This window comes from Phascolarctos cinereus, unplaced genomic scaffold, assembly GCF_003287225.1.
Source record: "Phascolarctos cinereus isolate Bilbo 61053 unplaced genomic scaffold, phaCin_HiC Scaffold_726;HRSCAF=1367, whole genome shotgun sequence".
Taxonomy (NCBI): Eukaryota; Metazoa; Chordata; class Mammalia; order Diprotodontia; family Phascolarctidae; genus Phascolarctos; species Phascolarctos cinereus.
The window spans coordinates 389,993,607-390,011,742 of record NW_027556098.1 but is presented as its reverse complement, the minus strand read 5'-3'; the positions used below and the strand labels follow the sequence as shown (position 1 = coordinate 390,011,742).

The following is an 18,136-nucleotide window of genomic DNA, read 5'->3' as shown; positions in this document are numbered from 1 at the left end:
AGGTCTGGGGCTCACAGGAAAGAGAAAGGCTCTCCTCATTCTTTCTGGCCCACATGCAAGTTTTTCATTTGTCAGGTTTTTCATTTGATACAGCGATTCTCTATCAATGGTTTGTTACTCCAAGTGGTTGCTAGGGAGCCGAAAGGTCTTTCCCCTTTTTTGTAGAAACCTAAATACAAGCCAAGTTCTGGGATTCCCAGGGAAGAAGGGGGTGTGGGGATGTGGGCTGAACAGTGATCTGTGAGGAGCCTGCCAAGTAAACCTAGTCTGTTTAACCCAGAGCTCTGGTTTGGGACTCCTGATAACAAGCCTGGTAGAGAGCCAGGGGATGGAATGTTGTCCTACTTTCTGGGGCATGGGTAAACACAATGAGAAGGCAGCACAGAAAAGGGGGAAGAGCACTGAACCTGGCTCTGCCCCTTATTCTATGTGTGATATGGGCGAGTCGCCTCTTCTCTCTGAGCCTCTGTACAGCAAAGGGGGTAGGCCAGACTAGACAACCTCTAGGACCCCAAATCTTGCCTCTTGGGACATCGAAGGGCCCTACCAGCAGCCCGCGGGAACAAGGGAGGCTCTGTTAAAAATGCATCCTTTGATGGCCGCCAGAGACAAACAAAAGTGCTATGTGACAGAGACAAAAACACAACAGTGACTACCCTCAGGAAGCTTGTACTCTACCGAATGAACCAAACCCTGCTCACCCTGTACCACTGGGGTTTTTGCATCTCCTTGGGTTCCCGCTGGGTGGTGAGGATCAGACAGGCTCGGAGGGCAGAGACTGCTCCTTCTCGGATGGCCTGTTTGGGGTCCCAGACTGCCACAAAGATAGTATCAAAGAAAGGCTGCACTTGCTGGAAGAAGAAAGTGGGGACACTGATGGCCAGCTCACGAAGGACAAGAACCTGGGGAGGGGAAAAATCCAAGTTAGCATCCTGGAGGACGGCCCGTCAGAGAACTGTAAGACTCTTTCATCACCCACGGGGTCAAGACCTCGATCTCTGTTAGCTCTGACCGATGTGGGCTGTGTTATTCTATACTCTGATATTTTCTCTGACATCTCCATTAATTTCTTTTTTAAACATCTATGAGTGTGTGTGTATGTGTGTGTGTGTACACTCGACAGAACCCACCCATCTATCTGCTCCACCCCCTGAGCCTGGCTTCATCTTCACTCATCTTCAGAGTACTCACAGCTGCATGTCTCCGGCCCTCATTGCGGTCAGCACCCAACCATTCGAGGGCCCGCTTCACCTCAAACTCCACATACTCGGCTGTGCACGTATCTCCTGCCATGGCCAGGCGGCCGATGGCCTTAGATGCCATCTCCATAACAACTGGGTCATTGGAGGGCAGGAGGTTCCGAAGGTAGTTGGCAAACCTGCCAATGCGAGTGGCATAGGCTTCTACTCCTATGAGGCTGGCTGCAAGGGAGAAGAAAGAAGACAAGAGTGGAGGCTGGGATGCAACATACCTAAAGTAAGCCAACTATCCCTTTATTTGTAATACAGCGATCTCAATTATTTTGTAGAATAAATGGCAAGGAGAAGCAGATAATTTTTTTGAGAAGTAGATATCTGAAGCTTAATTTTGAATCTTAAAAAGCAGGTTTCAAGTTTCCCTATTTCAAACCTATCACCAGAGCCTCTCATGTGGAGCAAAATTATCTAGCTTTGGATACAATTATTTATTTGGTCCACTCTCTGGTAGAGGTGCAAATGAGCAGTAGCTAAGACAGAAAAGGAACACTAGCAAGGGCCTTGAACAAGTCACTGAAATGTGGCTGCAGTTTGTGACTCATGGCCCTGCTCTGAGAGGACCAGTGTGGTCTAATTCCTGACCACTGTTAGCCCAGGGCTATTGATCATAAATAGACAGAAACTCTCCCTGGCTGGTTCTCTTACCTATGGCCAGGATGCCCCCTTTCCGTTCATTGGCATCTGAGCTGGACACCAGTTCGAATATGTGATGATTCAACTGATCATAGAAGCGGGTGGACTCCTCCTGACTCATCTGCAAATCGAGGAGAGTTTGGAGTAACTTCTTTGTCCTCTAAGGGAAGGCTCCTTCTTCCAGACATCAGTAATTCACACAGACATTTATGAAGCTCCTGCTGCATACCAGGCTTTGTGCTAAGTGCTGGGGACCCAAAGACAGGAACAAAAGGTCCTCCCTCCAGGAGCTTACAACAAACTGGGGAATACAGCACTTCCACAAGGAAGTCGATATAAAATACATGTAGCAACATAAACTCATTTTCAAGAGGGAAAGAGTCCTAACAACAGAAGGAAGCAGCAAAGGCCTCATGGAGATGGCTCCTGAGCTTTGCTTTGAAGGAAGCAGGGATTTTAGGAAGTGAAGGTGAGGAGGGAGAGCATTTGTGGCATGGGAGACTGTGCTCCCCAAGGCACAGGAGGCCAGAGAGTACATGAAGGTGCACAACACAAGAGAAGACTGGAGAGCTTGGCAGGAGCCTCACAGAGGCAGCCTTTAAATGACACGCTGAGGAGTCAGTCTTTGAGGCAACCAGGAGCCACTACAGATTTCTGAGCAAAGGAGTAACAGGGGCAGCCCTGTGTTAGGAATACTGATTTGGCAGCTACGTGGAGGGTAAACTGGAAGAAAAAGACTAGAAGCCAGAAGACCAGCAGGAGCTACTGGAATGGTTCAGGTAAGAAGAGGCATGTCGCTGATCTTGCTACAGGACGCTTCGGTGGAATGAAAGGGATGGATTCGAGACAGGCTCTATGTAGTTCAACAACAATTTGGCCAATGGAGGGTTCTGAGGAGGGGAAGGAGAGGGAATGGTCAGGAGCACTCCAAGGTTTCAAGCCTGAGTGAATGGGGGGAAGTAGGATGAGGGAAGACAGTGCCACAGTCCCATCTCCTAGGTCCTGAGGGTCACACTCCTGCCCGAACCCGTGTTTCCATATAGAAATCCCATTTCAGTAAAGCCACTCTGCAAGAAGACAGGACTGATAATATTCAGCAGGGAAGGCACACATATCCAGCAGGACCTCAGAAACACACGCAAACTTGCATGTTGGCGTGGAGAGTCTCCCGCCCCACTGCCAGGTTCCTTACCCCGTTGGCCCACCGGCTTGAGTGCCACGCCACCACACCTCCCCCGTCCATGCCGACGCTGCACTGACCTCTCGGAGCTCCAGGGTGACATAATGCTGCAGCTCCTTGGCAGCCTTGGCCCGTGTCTCCTCGCTGCGGCTCTTCAGGCCACTGGCAAACTGCTGTAGGATAGTCACAGTGCCCGACATGGTGGTGCTGGGTCCAGGGCCCAGGGAGCCTGCAGAGAGGGATGCCCCACTTAATGAATGACAGATTCAACAAGAGGGCTGGAGATGAACTCAGAAAGTCCACTAGTTCAAGATCCTCCTTTTATAAGTTGAGAAAAGAAGCCCAGGGTAGCGAAGCAAGCTACCTGCCCAAGGTCAAAGTGAGCCAGTGAGTGGCAGCGCTGGGCCTCTTGATTCCAGGTCCAGCGCCCTCTCCCTAACTTCACATTTCCACCAGCTGGGCTGTCACTCCGCCCGGCCTTCAGCCAGCCTGAAGCTGCCAGCAGCCCTCCCTTCTCCACTCCCCTCAAGGAGCCAAATTCGGTGATGACATCATAACCTTTGTGTCCTCAGCACTGACCAGCGCAGACCCTGGGAAGCTGAGGGAAGACATTCTAGCAAGATCCATCCCTAAAGGGTAGTGTGTGAGACTGCCCTGAGGACCCTGAAGAATAAAGGCCCAGACAACTCTCCTAGCTCTGTACAGAATATATCCTGAAGCCATGGAGTGGTCCAAATGGCTATTTCTGACTTTCTGAGGTGCAAGGGTTTGACCAGCAGGTACCCCAATGTGTGAGAGATGTCCAACTTCCAAACAACTGATATTAAGAGTTTGAGCACGTCTTAGTTTCAGACTAAAGCTGCCGAGTCAAGCTCAATATTGTTTTTCTGCAGAGAAAACAAAGGTAGCCATGACAAATTAAAAACTGCAATGTGAACTGCAAAATACCATGGCTCCGATGCCTGGGACTAGTGGGGAAGCTGCAGTGCTCTATTCTGAGCACATTCCCAAGAGCAAAGCCCTTAGGCTTCCTCTCTCCCAAATGACATGGCACGTCCATAAGTGGATAGGAACATGCAGCACGGTGTGGTGTAGACCAGGAATACTTGGGTTTTCATCCCACCTGAGAGACCGACTAGCTGTGTGACCCTGGGCAAGTCATTTAACCTCCTCTCTGTGCCTCAGTTTCTTCACCTATAAAATGAACAGGTAATCCTGATCTATAGTCCTGTGACCCATTCACAAGACAGAAGTCTTCGTTAGGCTATTTTCTGGGGGAGTGTGGCACTGTGTGCTACATCATGGCCCAGAGGAGAAGGGGGCCGGGCGGGGAGGTAGGTGAGCTCGCTGTGGGCTTTCTGAAGTAGCTAGGGTAGACGGAGGTGGAGCTGGAGAAGGGTCTCAGTGAAGAGTGGAGCCAGAATTCTATCTGTAAAGCCCTACACAAATACAATTTTATCAAAGCAGACTCTCAAAAGCTCAAAGGCCCTCAGAGGTCTCCCAGCCTTTACTTAAGCCACTGCCTTGGGAGTAGGCTCCCTCTAGTTAGAGGTTATCAATTCAATTTAAACAGACACTTGTTAAGCACCTACTATATGTAAGGCACTACACTGGGCACTTGGGAGATTAAGGCAAAAATGAAACAATTCCTGTCGTCAAGGAGCTTATACTCTGTTGGGGGTGTGGATATAATATGTACCCAGGTAAGTAAATATGAGATAATTGGGGAGGGAAGGGACACTAATAACTAGGGTATTTGGGAAAGACACCTGAGCTAGGGAGTCCTGTGGCAGGTGTGGAGGTGGACTCTAAGTTCGGGACAGCCAGTAACAGTGCTTGTGAAAGAAAACAATGATGAGCCTGGGGACAAGGTAGGAAGCTAGTTTGGCTGGATATGAGTAACATGAAATAAAGTTTGAAAAGGCAGGGGGGAGCTAGGCCATGCAGAATGCGGGGAGAGGGGGAGAATTAACATAGTCTTCAAGCCCAGCTAGGCAACCATCTGTCTAAACATGCTTATTGATCAGATCTGCTGCAGAGGGGACTTCTGGTCAAGCATGGGTTTTGGACTCGGTGGCGCCTTCCAATTTTAATTCTGAGAAGCACAAATTCCAAGTACAACACCCCTGACATTTGGTTACCCAGCCTCTGCTTACATACTCCCAGGGGACAGGGAACTCACTACTTTACAGGGTGTGGTAAAGAACACAACTTGAAATGAGAAGGATCTGAACCGTCTCAGCTCTTTGCCTGCTAAAACAGCTGGGTGGCCATGAACAAGTCCCTTACCTCCAGAAACACCATTTTTTTAAATCTGTAAAATGAGGATAATCCTGGTCAGCCAGCTTTCTGATCAGCTCTTACCAATACTAAGGCTATAACTCACCTCCTAATAACTGACACACTGCCCCAGCTTCTCTGCTTTGAAGTCATGCAAAACACATTCAATCTTTCTGCTCTGTGACAAACAGCAACTGGTCTATTTTTCTTTAGGCAAAATATCCTCAGTTCCCCAGTATAATAGTTCAATTGAGATAGACCCTAGAGAAGGTAGAACCTACCCTAGATCTGTTTTTAGAGTATTCTGTAGTAGATGGGTACATCTAGAGTCATTTCTATAGTGTTACTGAAATGTAAGTTACGATGTTTACAGACTCTCAGGGCTGGAGCCCAGAAGTTACTAATCCAATCTTTACCAGACTACTGACCTCAGTCCTCGAAAATGAGTCATCCAGCTTACCCTGAAGATCTCCAGGGAGAGAAGTTCTTCCTAGGACCTGGGCCCAGGAGCAAGTTTTCCCATACATTTAGTGGAAATTCATCCTCCTGTACCTTCTACTCACTTCTGGTTTTGCCCTTAGGGGCCAAGCACAACCACAGCCCTTCAAACACCTGAAGAACAGAATCCCCAAGTCTCCTTTTCTCCAGCTGAACCTTCACCAGGAAAGGGGCCTGGGCCTTATTGGAGCTAGAAGGGACCTCTGAGCTTATCTAGTTCAAATTTGTCATCTGACAGCCAGGAAGGGCTGGGGATGGATAAGAAGAATACCTGGGGCAGTCTACAGAAGAGGGAGGGAGGGAGGGAGGAGAGGAGAGGGAGAGGGAGAGAGAGAGAGAGAGAGAGAGAGAGAGAGAGAGAGAGAGAGAGAGAGAGAGAGAGAGAGAGAGAGAGAGAGTGTGTGTGTGTGTGTGTGTGTGTGTGTGTGTGTGTGTGTGTGTGTGTGTGTGTGTGTTGCGGGGGAGCGGTACAAGATAGGGCTGGTTATGTGTGATGGGTCTAGAAAGGTTTCTAGAAATCTTCTAGGGGCAGGTGGATTGACTTGAGTCTCCTCATTCCCCACCTGGCTGCATTATTCTGGAACTTCTCTCAAAAGGAATGACCTCTCCACCTTGCCTCAGGAGCTCCCAGTTGGAATAAACTCATCATCCCATAAAATCCCATCAGCTCCATCACTACCCTCAGCCTCTAGGATAGGAGGGTGGGGCCAAGATCTACATTTAAGGAAGGGGCTAGGCTCAGGGACTTCATTTCTTACTTGGCTGCACTACTCTGAACTTCTTCCAAAGAAGGGGAGTCCCTTCTTTGGGTATCCCCACCCCATTTTCAGCTTCCTTTTGTGTGCAGTCTTCCATCCTTAGAGTGTAAGCTCCTTGAGGGCAGAGACTGTCTTTTTCTATCTGTATCCTCAGTGCTCAGCAGTAGTTTAAGAAAGAAAAGTTCTGGGTGCTGATAGACCTGGGGGCATTGAAAGCGTTTCTGAGACAGGTGGCATAAAGTGAGTGGGCTTCCAGGGATATATGATACTGGGAGACCTCTGGGTTTCTGAGGTGACTGGGCACAGGTAACTGGTGGGGGTTGGGGGATTTTCTGGTAACAGGTCTGGAGGAGTTCTGGGGGTGTCTCTGATGAAGTGGGTGAGCTGTTGAGGGGGACCTTTGAGGGTCTCTGTTGAAGAGGGAGGTTCCCCGAGGAATGAGATGGGGATCTCTGCAGAGCTCAGGTTAGGCAGGGAAGCTTGAGAGGAACTTTGGTGGGGTCCGTGATGAGGCAGGGGAGCCTCTGACAGCGTGGGAGGGTTCTGGGGGGCACCTCCAGGGGTCTCTGGTGAATCAGAGGAACTTCTGAGAGGATTATTAGGGTTCCACCTGGGCAAGACAGGGAACCTTCTGGTGGCATATAAGGAGTTCCAGAGGGACATGTGAGAGACGGAGGGCTTCTGGGGGGCATGAGGGTGGTGGTGGGAACTCTGGGGGGGCCACTGCGGAGTCAGGGGAACTTTGGCTGGCATGTGGGGGTCGGGGGACACCTCTGGGGGACCCCGACGAGGCAGGGGGCTTCTGGGGAGTCTCTGGCTAGGCCGGGGGCACACGGTGGGTCGCGGTTTCCAGAAGACCCTGGGGTCTGTAGGGCGCCGCAGGAGACCCTGGGGTCTGTAGGGCGCCGCGGGCGGAGGCTGGAGGCGGGGCAGGGAAGGGCCCTGGGGGCGTCAGCAGGGCCCAGGGCGCACGGGGGCGCTGCGGCCTCCTTCAAGCGCGGGGAGCCGGGTCTCAGCCCCGGCCCGGCCCAGGAAGGCGAGCGGCGGACTCCACACTCACCGTGACTTGCGTTACTTGCGGCCTCCCCTTCAGCCGGTGCAGCTGCCGAAGGCGCCGCCGCAGCTCCGGAACCCCCCCCCACCCCCAACACCGCCCGCCTTCCCTCCCGGCTGCCCTCCGAGCCGGGTGGGGAAGGGCGGGGCACCGGACCGCTAGGACCAACCGGCAGATCGGAGGAGCAGATGGGCGGGCATGGCAACCAATGGCAGAGAGGAAGGAGGGACGCTCTGGAACCCGGCCCCCCAAGGAGGCGGGAGCAGTTCAAATGGACAAACCACACATCCAGTGACAGGCCAGTGCCGGGCCGAGAAACACCGGTACAGGCCAATCGGCAGCAAGTTGACCGCCGTTGCTACTTCCGACCCGGCTTCCAGTGCGTGCTGCGTTGAAATGAGCCCCCTAGACAGCTGGGCAACTCTCCCTGGTACCGCCTTCGCTGGGGTAGCTGGAGAGCCAGGTCAGAGCCCCGCCCTCCACGCGTGTTAGTGCCCAGCGTGGACCCGCACATGAACTTGAGCCGCATCTACAGATTCTCTGCCCGCCCCCTCTACCGGCATCCCTCGTGTCGCATTCAGGGGCTTTAGATGTAAAATGACCCCTGGGGACCCAGGTGTTTTCCTAACTAACCCCAGCAGGGAACAAGGACCCCGAGGTCACGCACTCCAGCGCAAGGGCTCAGCTGTGCTGCTTTCCAGCACAAACCCTGCTCCAAGTCTGGCGACGTGCCTTACACATTCCCCATTCATGCTCCCTCTTGGCTCTCTGCCTAGAGTGGCAGCGTGGAGTAGTGGAAACTGTGTGGGGGTATGGGTGTGTGTGAGCTGGACTTGGGTTTGAATCCAGACTGTGACACTCAGTACTTGTAGGACTCCCGGGACAAAACCCTTAGCCTCTCAGCCTCTGCATCTGCGAATGAGCATAAAAAATACTTGCACCAAGGTTGTGAACTCAGTATAGAAATGAGTTATTACATTGTTCCCAAGTATTACTCATTTTTCAAAAGGCACAGCTGTGGCCTCACCTCCTACATGATGGAGCCCCATTTACTTTGCTGATCTTTCCCTTACTTTGGATTCCTTCCTTACACGATCTGCATATCACTCTGTCTTCCTTTGCCTTCTGTGATCTTAATGTGGACATTTCCCCTAGTGGTGCAGATAGCCCACCAATGCAACCATGCCCCACTCACCACAACTCTTGCTCCTCTCCTACTTCTAAGGTCACGGGGTCACCAATTTTCTGGATATAATGAAGTTTGTTTTCCTCTTGTTGATTTCTCCGACCCAGCTCCTCTTCCATTTGTAACACTCAAATTTAGCACAGTGCCTGGCACAGAATAATTAAGAGATTTTTAGATCACATTCTCTCAAAGAATATTAAGGTGGGAGTTCTTTGATACCCCATCAAGCCTCTTATTTTGAATGAAAACAAAAAAGGGGAAGAAAAGAACCAAGACTGGGTGGGGAAAAGAAGCTATTCATGAGTCAGGGTTAGAATTGTATCTCATCTCCAGTCACCCAGAAAAGCATTGACTCAGCTGGTGACAGGGGCCACAGAATAGAGCTCTATACCTCTGAATCTTTTCCAACTCTGAGACCCCTCGTCTTTCTTCCTGGGGTTCAGGGAGGCAACGGAAAGAGGAATGGAATCCATCCCTGTGATCCTGGGCAAGTGACTTCCTCTCTCAGAAAGACTTTTCATTTAATTAAAAAACAACATTTATTTAGCGCCTGTGCTAAGCGCCGGAGGTACAAAAATTAAAAACTGACGAGAATGAATGAAGCATAGAAAAACACCGTGACAAGTCCGGGGTTACCAAGGTCACATAGGTTAAGCCTCAGAAGCAGAGCTGGAACCCAGTCCCGCGTTCTTTCCACTCTATCGTGGCCTTTCCTTTTTGTAACATTGACGGGAACTCAATGAATGGTCCTAGGAAGGAGGGAGGGAGAGCTCTTCCAGGGTTGAGGGAAGGGGCGGGCCCTTCTTTCCCGGACCCTAAGTGCTGAGGGAGCCGGTTTCCGCACGGCCGACAAAGGCCAGAGCACAACATGGTGGCCCCTGGGACGGGCTGAAAGATAGGGGCCGGCGCTGGCCTTGCCTCTGACACAGCCTGGGTGACTGAAAGACCGGACGGCCGTGAGGTCAGAGGAGGTCAGGCCTCCAGCGGGACAGCTGCCAGCCTCCCGAATTCTCCTTTCCCGGGCGCTCCCTTCCTCCGCCTAGTGACGTTTCAGCCTTCTCTCCCTAGCGGGGGAGCCCCTCCAGAAGCCCCCGCCTCCCTTCCCGGGAGCAGCGGGCTCCGCTCCAGCCCCGCGTACCCTTCTCTGGGTCCGCATCCCTCCCCGATCCCCGGCTCTGCTGTGGCAGCTGCGCTGCCTCGGTGCTCCTCTTCCTCTCTGGCCCCGCCCCCCCTTGTCCCCTATCCCCCTGCAAGCTCCCCTACAGCCGCTAGTCCCGCCCCCTTCTCGTGCTCTCCCCGGCCCCTCCACGTGCTCGGTTAGCCCCGCCCCCTCCTCCCGTCTCAGCCCCGCCCCCGAGCCCACGCTCGCCACCTCCATGGCTGCGGCCCAGAGCTCCGGGGAGAGGATCGACATCCAGACGAGCGAGGGGCCCCCGGCCGGGGCGGGCGCCGGCGGAGAGGAGAAGACCGGGAACGGCTGCCCGTGCGGGACTGCGCCGGGGCCGGGGCCGCGGCGGTCGTGGCGCCAGAAGTGTGCCTCGTACGTGCTGGCGCTGCGGCCGTGGAGCTTCAGCGCGTCGCTGAGCCCAGTGGCGCTGGGCAGCGCGCTGGCCTACCGCTCCCAGGGCGCGCTGCAGCCCGGCCTGCTGCTGGGCAGCGCCGTGGCCGTGCTGGCGGTGCACGGCGCCGGCAACCTGGTCAACACCTACTACGACTTCTCCAAAGGCATCGACCACAAGAAGAGCGACGACCGCACGCTCGTGGACCGCATTCTGGAGCCGCAGGACGTGGTGCGCTTCGGGGTCTTCCTCTACACGCTGGGCTGCGTGTGTGCCGCCTGCCTCTACTGCCTGTCGGCGCTCAAGCTCGAGCACCTGGCGCTCATCTTCTTCGGGGGACTCTCCGGCTCCTTCCTGTACACCGGAGGTGAGACCCGGCCTGGCTAGGTGCTCCACAGGGGGTCTAGGGCTGGCCATGCTACCCAGGGTGCCTAGGGACGGGCTTGGCTGTGATTCCACGGTGATGGGGGCCTGGCCGTGCTCCTGAGGGGGTCTGGGAGGCCAGACCTGGTCGTACTCCCTGGGGGGTCTGGTATGGCCACGCTACCCAGGATGTTCGGGGCTGGGCCCGGCCCTACTCTTCTCCCTAGAAATCCCAGGGGATATAACCTGCCTCTACTTCCCAAGGGGGCATTGAGGGACTGGGCCTATCTCTGCTGTCCAGGGAGGGCTTGGTACCTCAGAGCAGTCACTGCTCATCCCTGGGCTGGCCTTGGCACCACTCCCTATGTGCAAGGGGACCTTGGATTAGTCATTTCTTTTTCCTGATCCTGAGGTTCCTCTTGTGTAAAGTGAGGAGCTTGGGTGGGAGCACCCCTAAGGCTGACAGCAGTTAGTGATTTGAAAGGGAAGGTGCCACCTTCCAGACCCCAGGACCATTTTCTTTTCTCTTGGGTGGACATCCCTTAAAGGGGCTTCTCTTGCTCACCAGGGCCCTTAATGCTGTTTCATAATCTTGAGGTCACAATTTAGAAAGTCATCAAACCACCACTTTAGGAATGTGGCTCTGGCACTAGAAGATGTTCTCCCTTTGGCCATAATTTCTAGGGGTTGTTGTTTTAAAGAGGAGAGCAGGCTTTGATTTTCAATTCAGTTTGACAAATATTTCTTAAGTGTCAGGCTCTGGGGATAGAGAGACAAAAAAAAAAGGTTTCTCTCCAGAAGCTTCTGCAGATACCCCAAAGCAAGGAGAGGGACTGTGGAGTTTGAAGAGTAGGCTGGGGGGGGGTCACTTTGGTTGGAATGGAGGGTGTGTGTTGGGGAGGTGGGGCAGCAAGGCGAATCGCTCTGGAAAGGTAGGCTGACTTCAGTTTATACATAGGGGACATTAAATCCTAGGCAGTTACTAAGGCCTTAGGGGAGCAGACCTTTCTGTGTCTTAGGAAGATGATTTTGGCAGCTCTGGAGAATGGACCAGATAGACTCTGGCAGCAGAGGGATCCCTTACGAGACTGTTACAGTAGTCCAGGTGATGAGGTCCTGAACTAGGGGGTGTCCTTGTGAGTGGAGGAGAGGGCTTCTAGAGATGTTTGGAGGTGGGAGAGATGAAATAGAGCAGCTGTTTGGGTGGGGTAGAGAGGTAAGGGACTGGAGAGTTTCCATATGAGAGTGGTCAAGATGGGGCACTGTCTGGTCTCCACACCAGTCTGCAGAGCAGGAACTGGGGCTGTTTTAGCCTACAGGAGAAAAGGCTTAAGAAGGGGACAGGATGACAGTCTTCAAGTCTTCTGAAGAGAGCTTAGACTTAACTTTGTTTAGGTCTGCCCAGCTAAACCACAGGCAGTGGGTGGAAGCTGATAAAAACAGAAACAAAACCGCAGAAGGGGGGAGGAGTGGGAGGTCTGTAGACCAATGCTGAGTTGCCACTGGATTCTTGTTCAGGTCTCCATTGTACTAGATCCCAGAACCCTGAGGGTCCTTGCAACCCTCAGATTCTCTGTCCTGGGGGAGATAGGATGCAGATAACTGTTTTAGAGCCAAGGAAGCAGGATGAGGAGTTAGGGGCAGGGTTTGCCAGTCAGCATTGAAGTTTTGCCCTCTTCAGGAAAGAGTAAGGCAGATAGATGGCAAGAATTTGTGAGACTTGCCATAGCCAGGGTTTGGTATGTGTCTACCTCCAGGAATTTTTTAAAATTGGGGTATGGCTGCTGAGCATGCTACAGCTTCTTTAAGCCACAGGTGAGAGTTGGGTGACTCAGTGGTCAGCCTGTACACCAGCTAAACCAGGCTGAAGGTGGCTGACAGGCCTCAGATCCGGCGGTGAGTTAGAAGGATGTGTACCCCAAGCGTGTGAAGACGTCCTCTGGTGGAATGGGCGGATGAGGACAGTTTGTTCCAGCAGCCATGAAGGCGGCTGAAGCAGGCCCTGTGGAGCGCTTAGAGCTTGGCCAGACATCAAAGATGCCAAGGTCATCCACTGCGTCCTGGGCCACTGCCAGTCATCCTGAATTTTGTCTTGCCACTGGACTTCAATGACTCTGAAAGAGAGAGTGAGAAATAAATTAACAAGAATTTTAAAAAAGAGAGAAAGAGAGAGAGTGAGGCAGAAGCCTTTGAGCAGCTCTGCCTCACTCAAGTTGAGTTTATGCTCGAGTCGAGACATCCCCTGTGATATCATTGGTCCTCTTGGACAATGAAGGACAAACGACATCTCTGGGAATCGTGCCAAGCCCTTCCATGGGCTGAGCTCTATTTCCCGAGTATAGCTTTTGTCATGATACCATGTCGCATTTCAGGAACACTTGTATTGACTTGTTGCTGACTAAAATAATGTAGCAAGACCAGAGGTTGAACTTAAGAGCATACAAGAATGAGAGAATGAAAGAGCCTGGTTTTGTTCTTATCTAGTACTAGAAGGGCAAAAGGCAAAGGTGGATGTAAATGGTTAGGCTTTTTCTCTGATTCTGCAGGCTCACTCAGCATGTACTTAAGCAGATCATCGTGACTTTGACCATGATGCTGAGCAAAGTGGCTCACTGGTCCTCCTGGTCTGCCTCAGAGGTTAGAAGTAACGTAAATGACTCACAGATGCAAGGTGATGGATATCTTGAGTCATACTGGATTATGAAGGAGAACCCAGGGGCTGCTCTTGAAAGCTGGCTGATGTAGGGTGAGGAAGTGTGATTGCCTCCCATCCTCAGGGAATCTACAAGCGAGAGAATGCCCATGGAGGAAAGAGCCAACCCTGAAACCCTGGCAGTGAATGTGGCTTGTGTGTGATTCCAGCTTCCCTTCTCCAGGGCAGTGGCCTTGGAACCTCAGCTGATTCAGAGACGTTCTGCTCGTTCTGTGCCTTTTTGCTTGTTTCAGTGGGGCCCAGGGGTCTCTTGATTAGTCACATGTCCATTTGGGGTGGGGTTAGGTTCATTTAGGAGGTGCTGAAGGCCATGGACAGACCCAGAGCTGAAAACTCCCTCTTGATCCTGGTGCAGACAGAAGTGATGGCGGAGCAGAGACTCACACACTGGGGTGATTCCTGCTGAGCTGTGTACACAGCGGGTGCTTAGCAAGGGAGAGCTCCCGTGATGGAAAATGCCATCCACAGCCAGAGAAAGAACTGTGGAGTTGGAATGCAGATCAAAGCAGACTTTGCTATTTTTTTTTCTTCTGTTGAGTTTTGTTTCCTCTTTCTGGTGGTTCCTTCTATTGGTTCTAATTCTTACTTACAACAGAATTAATGTGAAAATATGTTTAATAGCAATGTATATGTATAGCCTATATCAGATTGCGCCCCGTCTTGGGGAGGGTGGCGGGGAGGGAGAGGGAGAAAAATTTTCAACTCCAAAGCTTATGGAAGTGATTGTTGATAAATCAAAATAAATTTTAAAAAAAAAGGGAGGGCTCTCAGTGGGAAGGAACAGATTCTCAGGGAAATAAAAAGGAGGATTTGGTCCTCGTCCCCCAGCCTCATTTGGCACTTCATTTTATAAATTCTGACGCTTTCATCATGTAGCATTAGGATCACAGTCCTGGTTGGAAGGGACCTCACAGGTCATCTACTCCAACCTCCTTGTTTTACAGGTGATGATGGTGAATGATAGCTAACATATCTGTGGAGCTTATTATGTGCCAAGCGCTGTGATAAGCACAGTAGAAATATTGTTTAATCCTCACTACAGCCCAGGAAGGTAGATGCTGTTATTTCCATTTTACAGTTGAGGAAATTGAGGCAGACGGAGATAAAGCCACTTGCAATGTATCACAGTTAGCAAAGGTCTGAGGTAGGATTTGAACTCATCAGGTCCTACCTCCAGGCCCGGCACTCTGCGCAGTTCAGCCCCCGTTGGCCCAGATGAGGCAGCCGAAGCTGGCAGAGGCTAGTACCCACTGTGTCAGTGTCTTGCCCTCCTGCAGATTGTATGGCCTTTGAGGTCAGGAAACAGCTTATTTAAACTTCCTATCTCATCTAGCATTTAGCAGGGTATCCTGAACAGAGTGGGTGCTTAATAAATGTTCGTTAGGTAATATTAAGAGAGTCGTTGGTGTATCTACAGGGGGCATGCTTAGAAACAGATTAATTAGTAATCCTTCTACCCCTTTGCTGTGTCTGAGAACAAATCAGTTTTTGCCCTCGACACTGTTTAAGGATTGATGGGCTTGCTGTGCTGTTTCAAGTTGCCTTTCCTTTTGCCTTTTCCTTACAAAAGACAGTATGATTGAGGTAAACTGTTCTGGTTTGAAAAAAAAAAAGTCTCCTTAGTTAGCAGTCTTTGATTTCATGTCAACTCTTTGTGTTTTCTGGCCATAGGAATTGGATTCAAATATGTGGCTTTGGGCGACCTGATCATCCTCATCACCTTTGGTCCACTGGCCGTCATGTTCGCCTATGCCGTGCAGGTGGGCTCCCTGGCCATCTTCCCGCTGGTCTACGCCATCCCCTTGGCCCTCAGCACTGAGGCCATCCTCCATTCCAACAACACCAGGGACATGAAGTCTGACAGAGAGGCCGGCATCGTCACCCTTGCCATTCTTATTGGCCCCACCTTCTCCTACATACTCTACACCGCCTTGCTTTTCCTGCCCTACCTCATCTTCAGCATCTTGGCCACGAGATACACCATCAGCATGGCGCTACCCCTGCTCACTATTCCCATGGCCTTTTCGCTTGAGAGACAGTTCAGGAGTCAGACCTTCAACAAATTGCCCCAGAGGACTGCCAAGCTCAACCTCCTGCTGGGGCTCTTCTACGTCTTTGGCATCATCCTGGCACCAGCAGGGTCTCTACCCAGGCTCTGAAGGGACCAGGGGTTCTCTGCTGCCTGCCCCTCTCAATGGAATGGGACTCTCTGGCTCAGCGTTGAAACCGGAGTATCTGAGAACAGACCTTCCACCCTTTGGGGGCAACAGACTCCTCATACGCTAGCCGTGTTTTTTTCACAGTCCTTAAAAGGAATTTTATTTGAATGAGCCAGGTGCGTGATGTTCCCAGTTTCCACTAGGGGGCAGTATCAGGTCACTCTGAAATGGAGCTGTCCCTTCCTCTTTGAGTACTCAGAGGGCTTTCTGTGTGGCTTAGCCTCTCACCTCATCATCCCCCTTCAGTTAGGACCATAATTGCTGGGTACTTCTTCGGATCCTCGTTTAAGCTCTATTTTCATACTGCTCTTGGCCTTACATGATTAGTAAGTAGCAGGCTCAGTTAACATGGGCAATGTCTGTCTCTCATCACTCGGACTCTGGTACAGAAAAGTGCTGAGAAAGTCCCTCATTAACAGCCCAGTGTACTCAGCAGTCTTGGCCCCTGGATGCATTCACTCTCTTGTCAGTTGCCACAATTGACTAAAAATGTCAGGTCACCCTTTAGCAAAGGACTTAGCTGGGGATGAGGAGAAAAAACAGGCCCCAGAAGGACACTCTGCTGGTTTGTGTAGAGAAGGGAAGAGTGGCTGTTTCCTTTGTAGGAATGCCTAAAAAGACAGACAGGATTAGGAGTTTCAGTTACCATTGGCCTGCAAACTTTAGGAGCAATGACAGCTTGGTAGGCTGTTTGAGGGGATTCAAGATGCTGTTTTCCCTTCACCAATGCTCAGTCCCTCCCCTTGAATGTTTCTTTTGAATACCCTTGTCCAGTTTTCACCTGGAGGAAAAGAAATTAGCATGTACTAACTAGATTTCCCGGTCAGAGCTTAAGAACTGTTGTAGAGATGATACTTTGTTCACTGGTAAGCAGACTAGGCGCATAAATCCTTATCGTTCCCAGGTCAGGCCAGAGGGCCATTTCTGACCCAGAGTAGGCCAAGTACAGCTAATTTACTTTGTCTCTTTGAAGCAGATGCAATTTTGACACATCTTCACCATAGGATGCTCGAGATGAAGCCTGGGGAGGACCTTGCTGAGGACACATTAAAAATGAGATGGGTTTTGTGCTTGGCTTCCATTTTCCCAAGGACAGGTGGTGCTTCTGAGACTGCCTTTGCTCACTTAAATGATTAAGGTCCAGGACTGAGATCCCATAGGGTGCTAGATTCATCTGCATTCTGTGCTAGGGCATGATGGCATCATCTGATCAACCCAAAACACATGTATCTCCCATCCTGACAGCAGCTGTAAGGCTTTCATGTCCATGGCAGTGGTGTAAACCCCAGCTGGTGGGCCAGGGTCGCTGCACAGATCACAAAACTTGACTGCCGGGCCAGAGTCGGTCACGTCTTAAGGAGGAGTGTGGAGACCGGGAAGGGTTGTGGTGCCAGGACAGAAACCAGCAGCAAAGAGAAAAGGCGACATCTTCCTTGGCACTCTTTCCCCAAGACTTTTTAAAGAAATGCCCAGGTTGTGGAGCTATAGGTGCTCCTTTTGTCCTTATGTGGAGCGGCCCCTTTTAGAACTCACCCCTTGAGGTCTGAGCCTTTAGTTGATCCAGGTTAGCCACCACTGCCTGGCCCCTGCCCCCTCAGTCTCATCAGCCTGCGTGCTAGAGTTTAGTGCCGATTTTAATACATTTTTGATACATATGCACTCTGACGAAGCCAAATTTGGTACTGAGTTTTATACACAGCTCACCATGTATTTATATGGCTGTCCTTGATTCAGTGATGTTTTCTTAGTCTTGATTAAAAAAAAAAAAGAGAATTCACTCCTCACTGGTCTCTGGCTTCTCTTTGCCTTCTACCAGCCGCCTTTTCCATTGGGTCTCTTGGGGTCCCTGGAACATGTGAGAGATAGGTGTTAGCCCAAAATCATGTTTAATTCAATGTGCTTAGCAAAATTGTTTTTGTAGGTTAGCTAAGCCATCCCTATCTAGAGAATATATTCTGGCTCCATCCTCTAGAAGGCTGTTCTGTGTCACATGTAGAATTAGAAAATCCAAGTATTCAGAGCTGGAAGGGAACACACGCATAGCAACACTAATTACATTAGCCTGCTCTTTGTGTAGCCCTGTAGCATATGAGGCAATTTAAGCATGCCTTCAGAATTCTTGATTTCAGAAACCTAGGAACTCTACTTTCCTTTCGAGCAGAGACACAAAGAACTGGGTTCTTGTCCAGCTTCTGTGTGACTGGTCAGGTCAGGACTGGGGAGACAAGGATCTGATTCATTTCAATCCAGCCGGCCCTGATGAAGCTCTTCTGTGTGACAGACTTATTAGCACCAGAAACTCAGAGGCAAACGGTTTTGGTCTTCAGGGAGCTGACATATGTCACCGTGACTACTCTTTCATACATTCTCCCCATCAGTCTCAGGATACAGCTGACCTTGAGAACCGGGACATCTTACAAAGAGCCCAGCTTTCCTA

At 51.1% G+C, this 18,136-nt stretch overlaps 2 protein-coding genes across 2 annotated transcripts in view; one reads left to right on the top strand and one right to left on the bottom strand.

The window, feature by feature from the left end:
* MTOR (mechanistic target of rapamycin kinase) overlaps positions 1–7,761 on the bottom strand; it is a 118,197-nt gene extending 110,436 nt beyond the window's left edge. The window contains 5 exon segments of the mRNA XM_020973950.2: positions 702–902; positions 1,192–1,421; positions 1,902–2,010; positions 3,150–3,298; positions 7,666–7,761. Coding sequence (XP_020829609.1) covers positions 702–902; positions 1,192–1,421; positions 1,902–2,010; positions 3,150–3,269 — 660 coding nt within the window. The 5' untranslated portion in view covers positions 3,270–3,298; positions 7,666–7,761.
* A 1,934-nt stretch (positions 7,762–9,695) lies between these two features.
* UBIAD1 (UbiA prenyltransferase domain containing 1) lies at positions 9,696–17,483 on the top strand. Its single transcript, XM_020973959.2, has 2 exons — positions 9,696–10,771; positions 15,152–17,483. The coding sequence occupies exons 1-2, from the start codon at positions 10,222–10,224 to the stop codon at positions 15,637–15,639; spliced, it is 1,038 nt and encodes a 345-aa protein (XP_020829618.1). The 5' UTR covers positions 9,696–10,221; the 3' UTR covers positions 15,640–17,483.
* Positions 17,484–18,136: the final 653 nt, after the last annotated feature.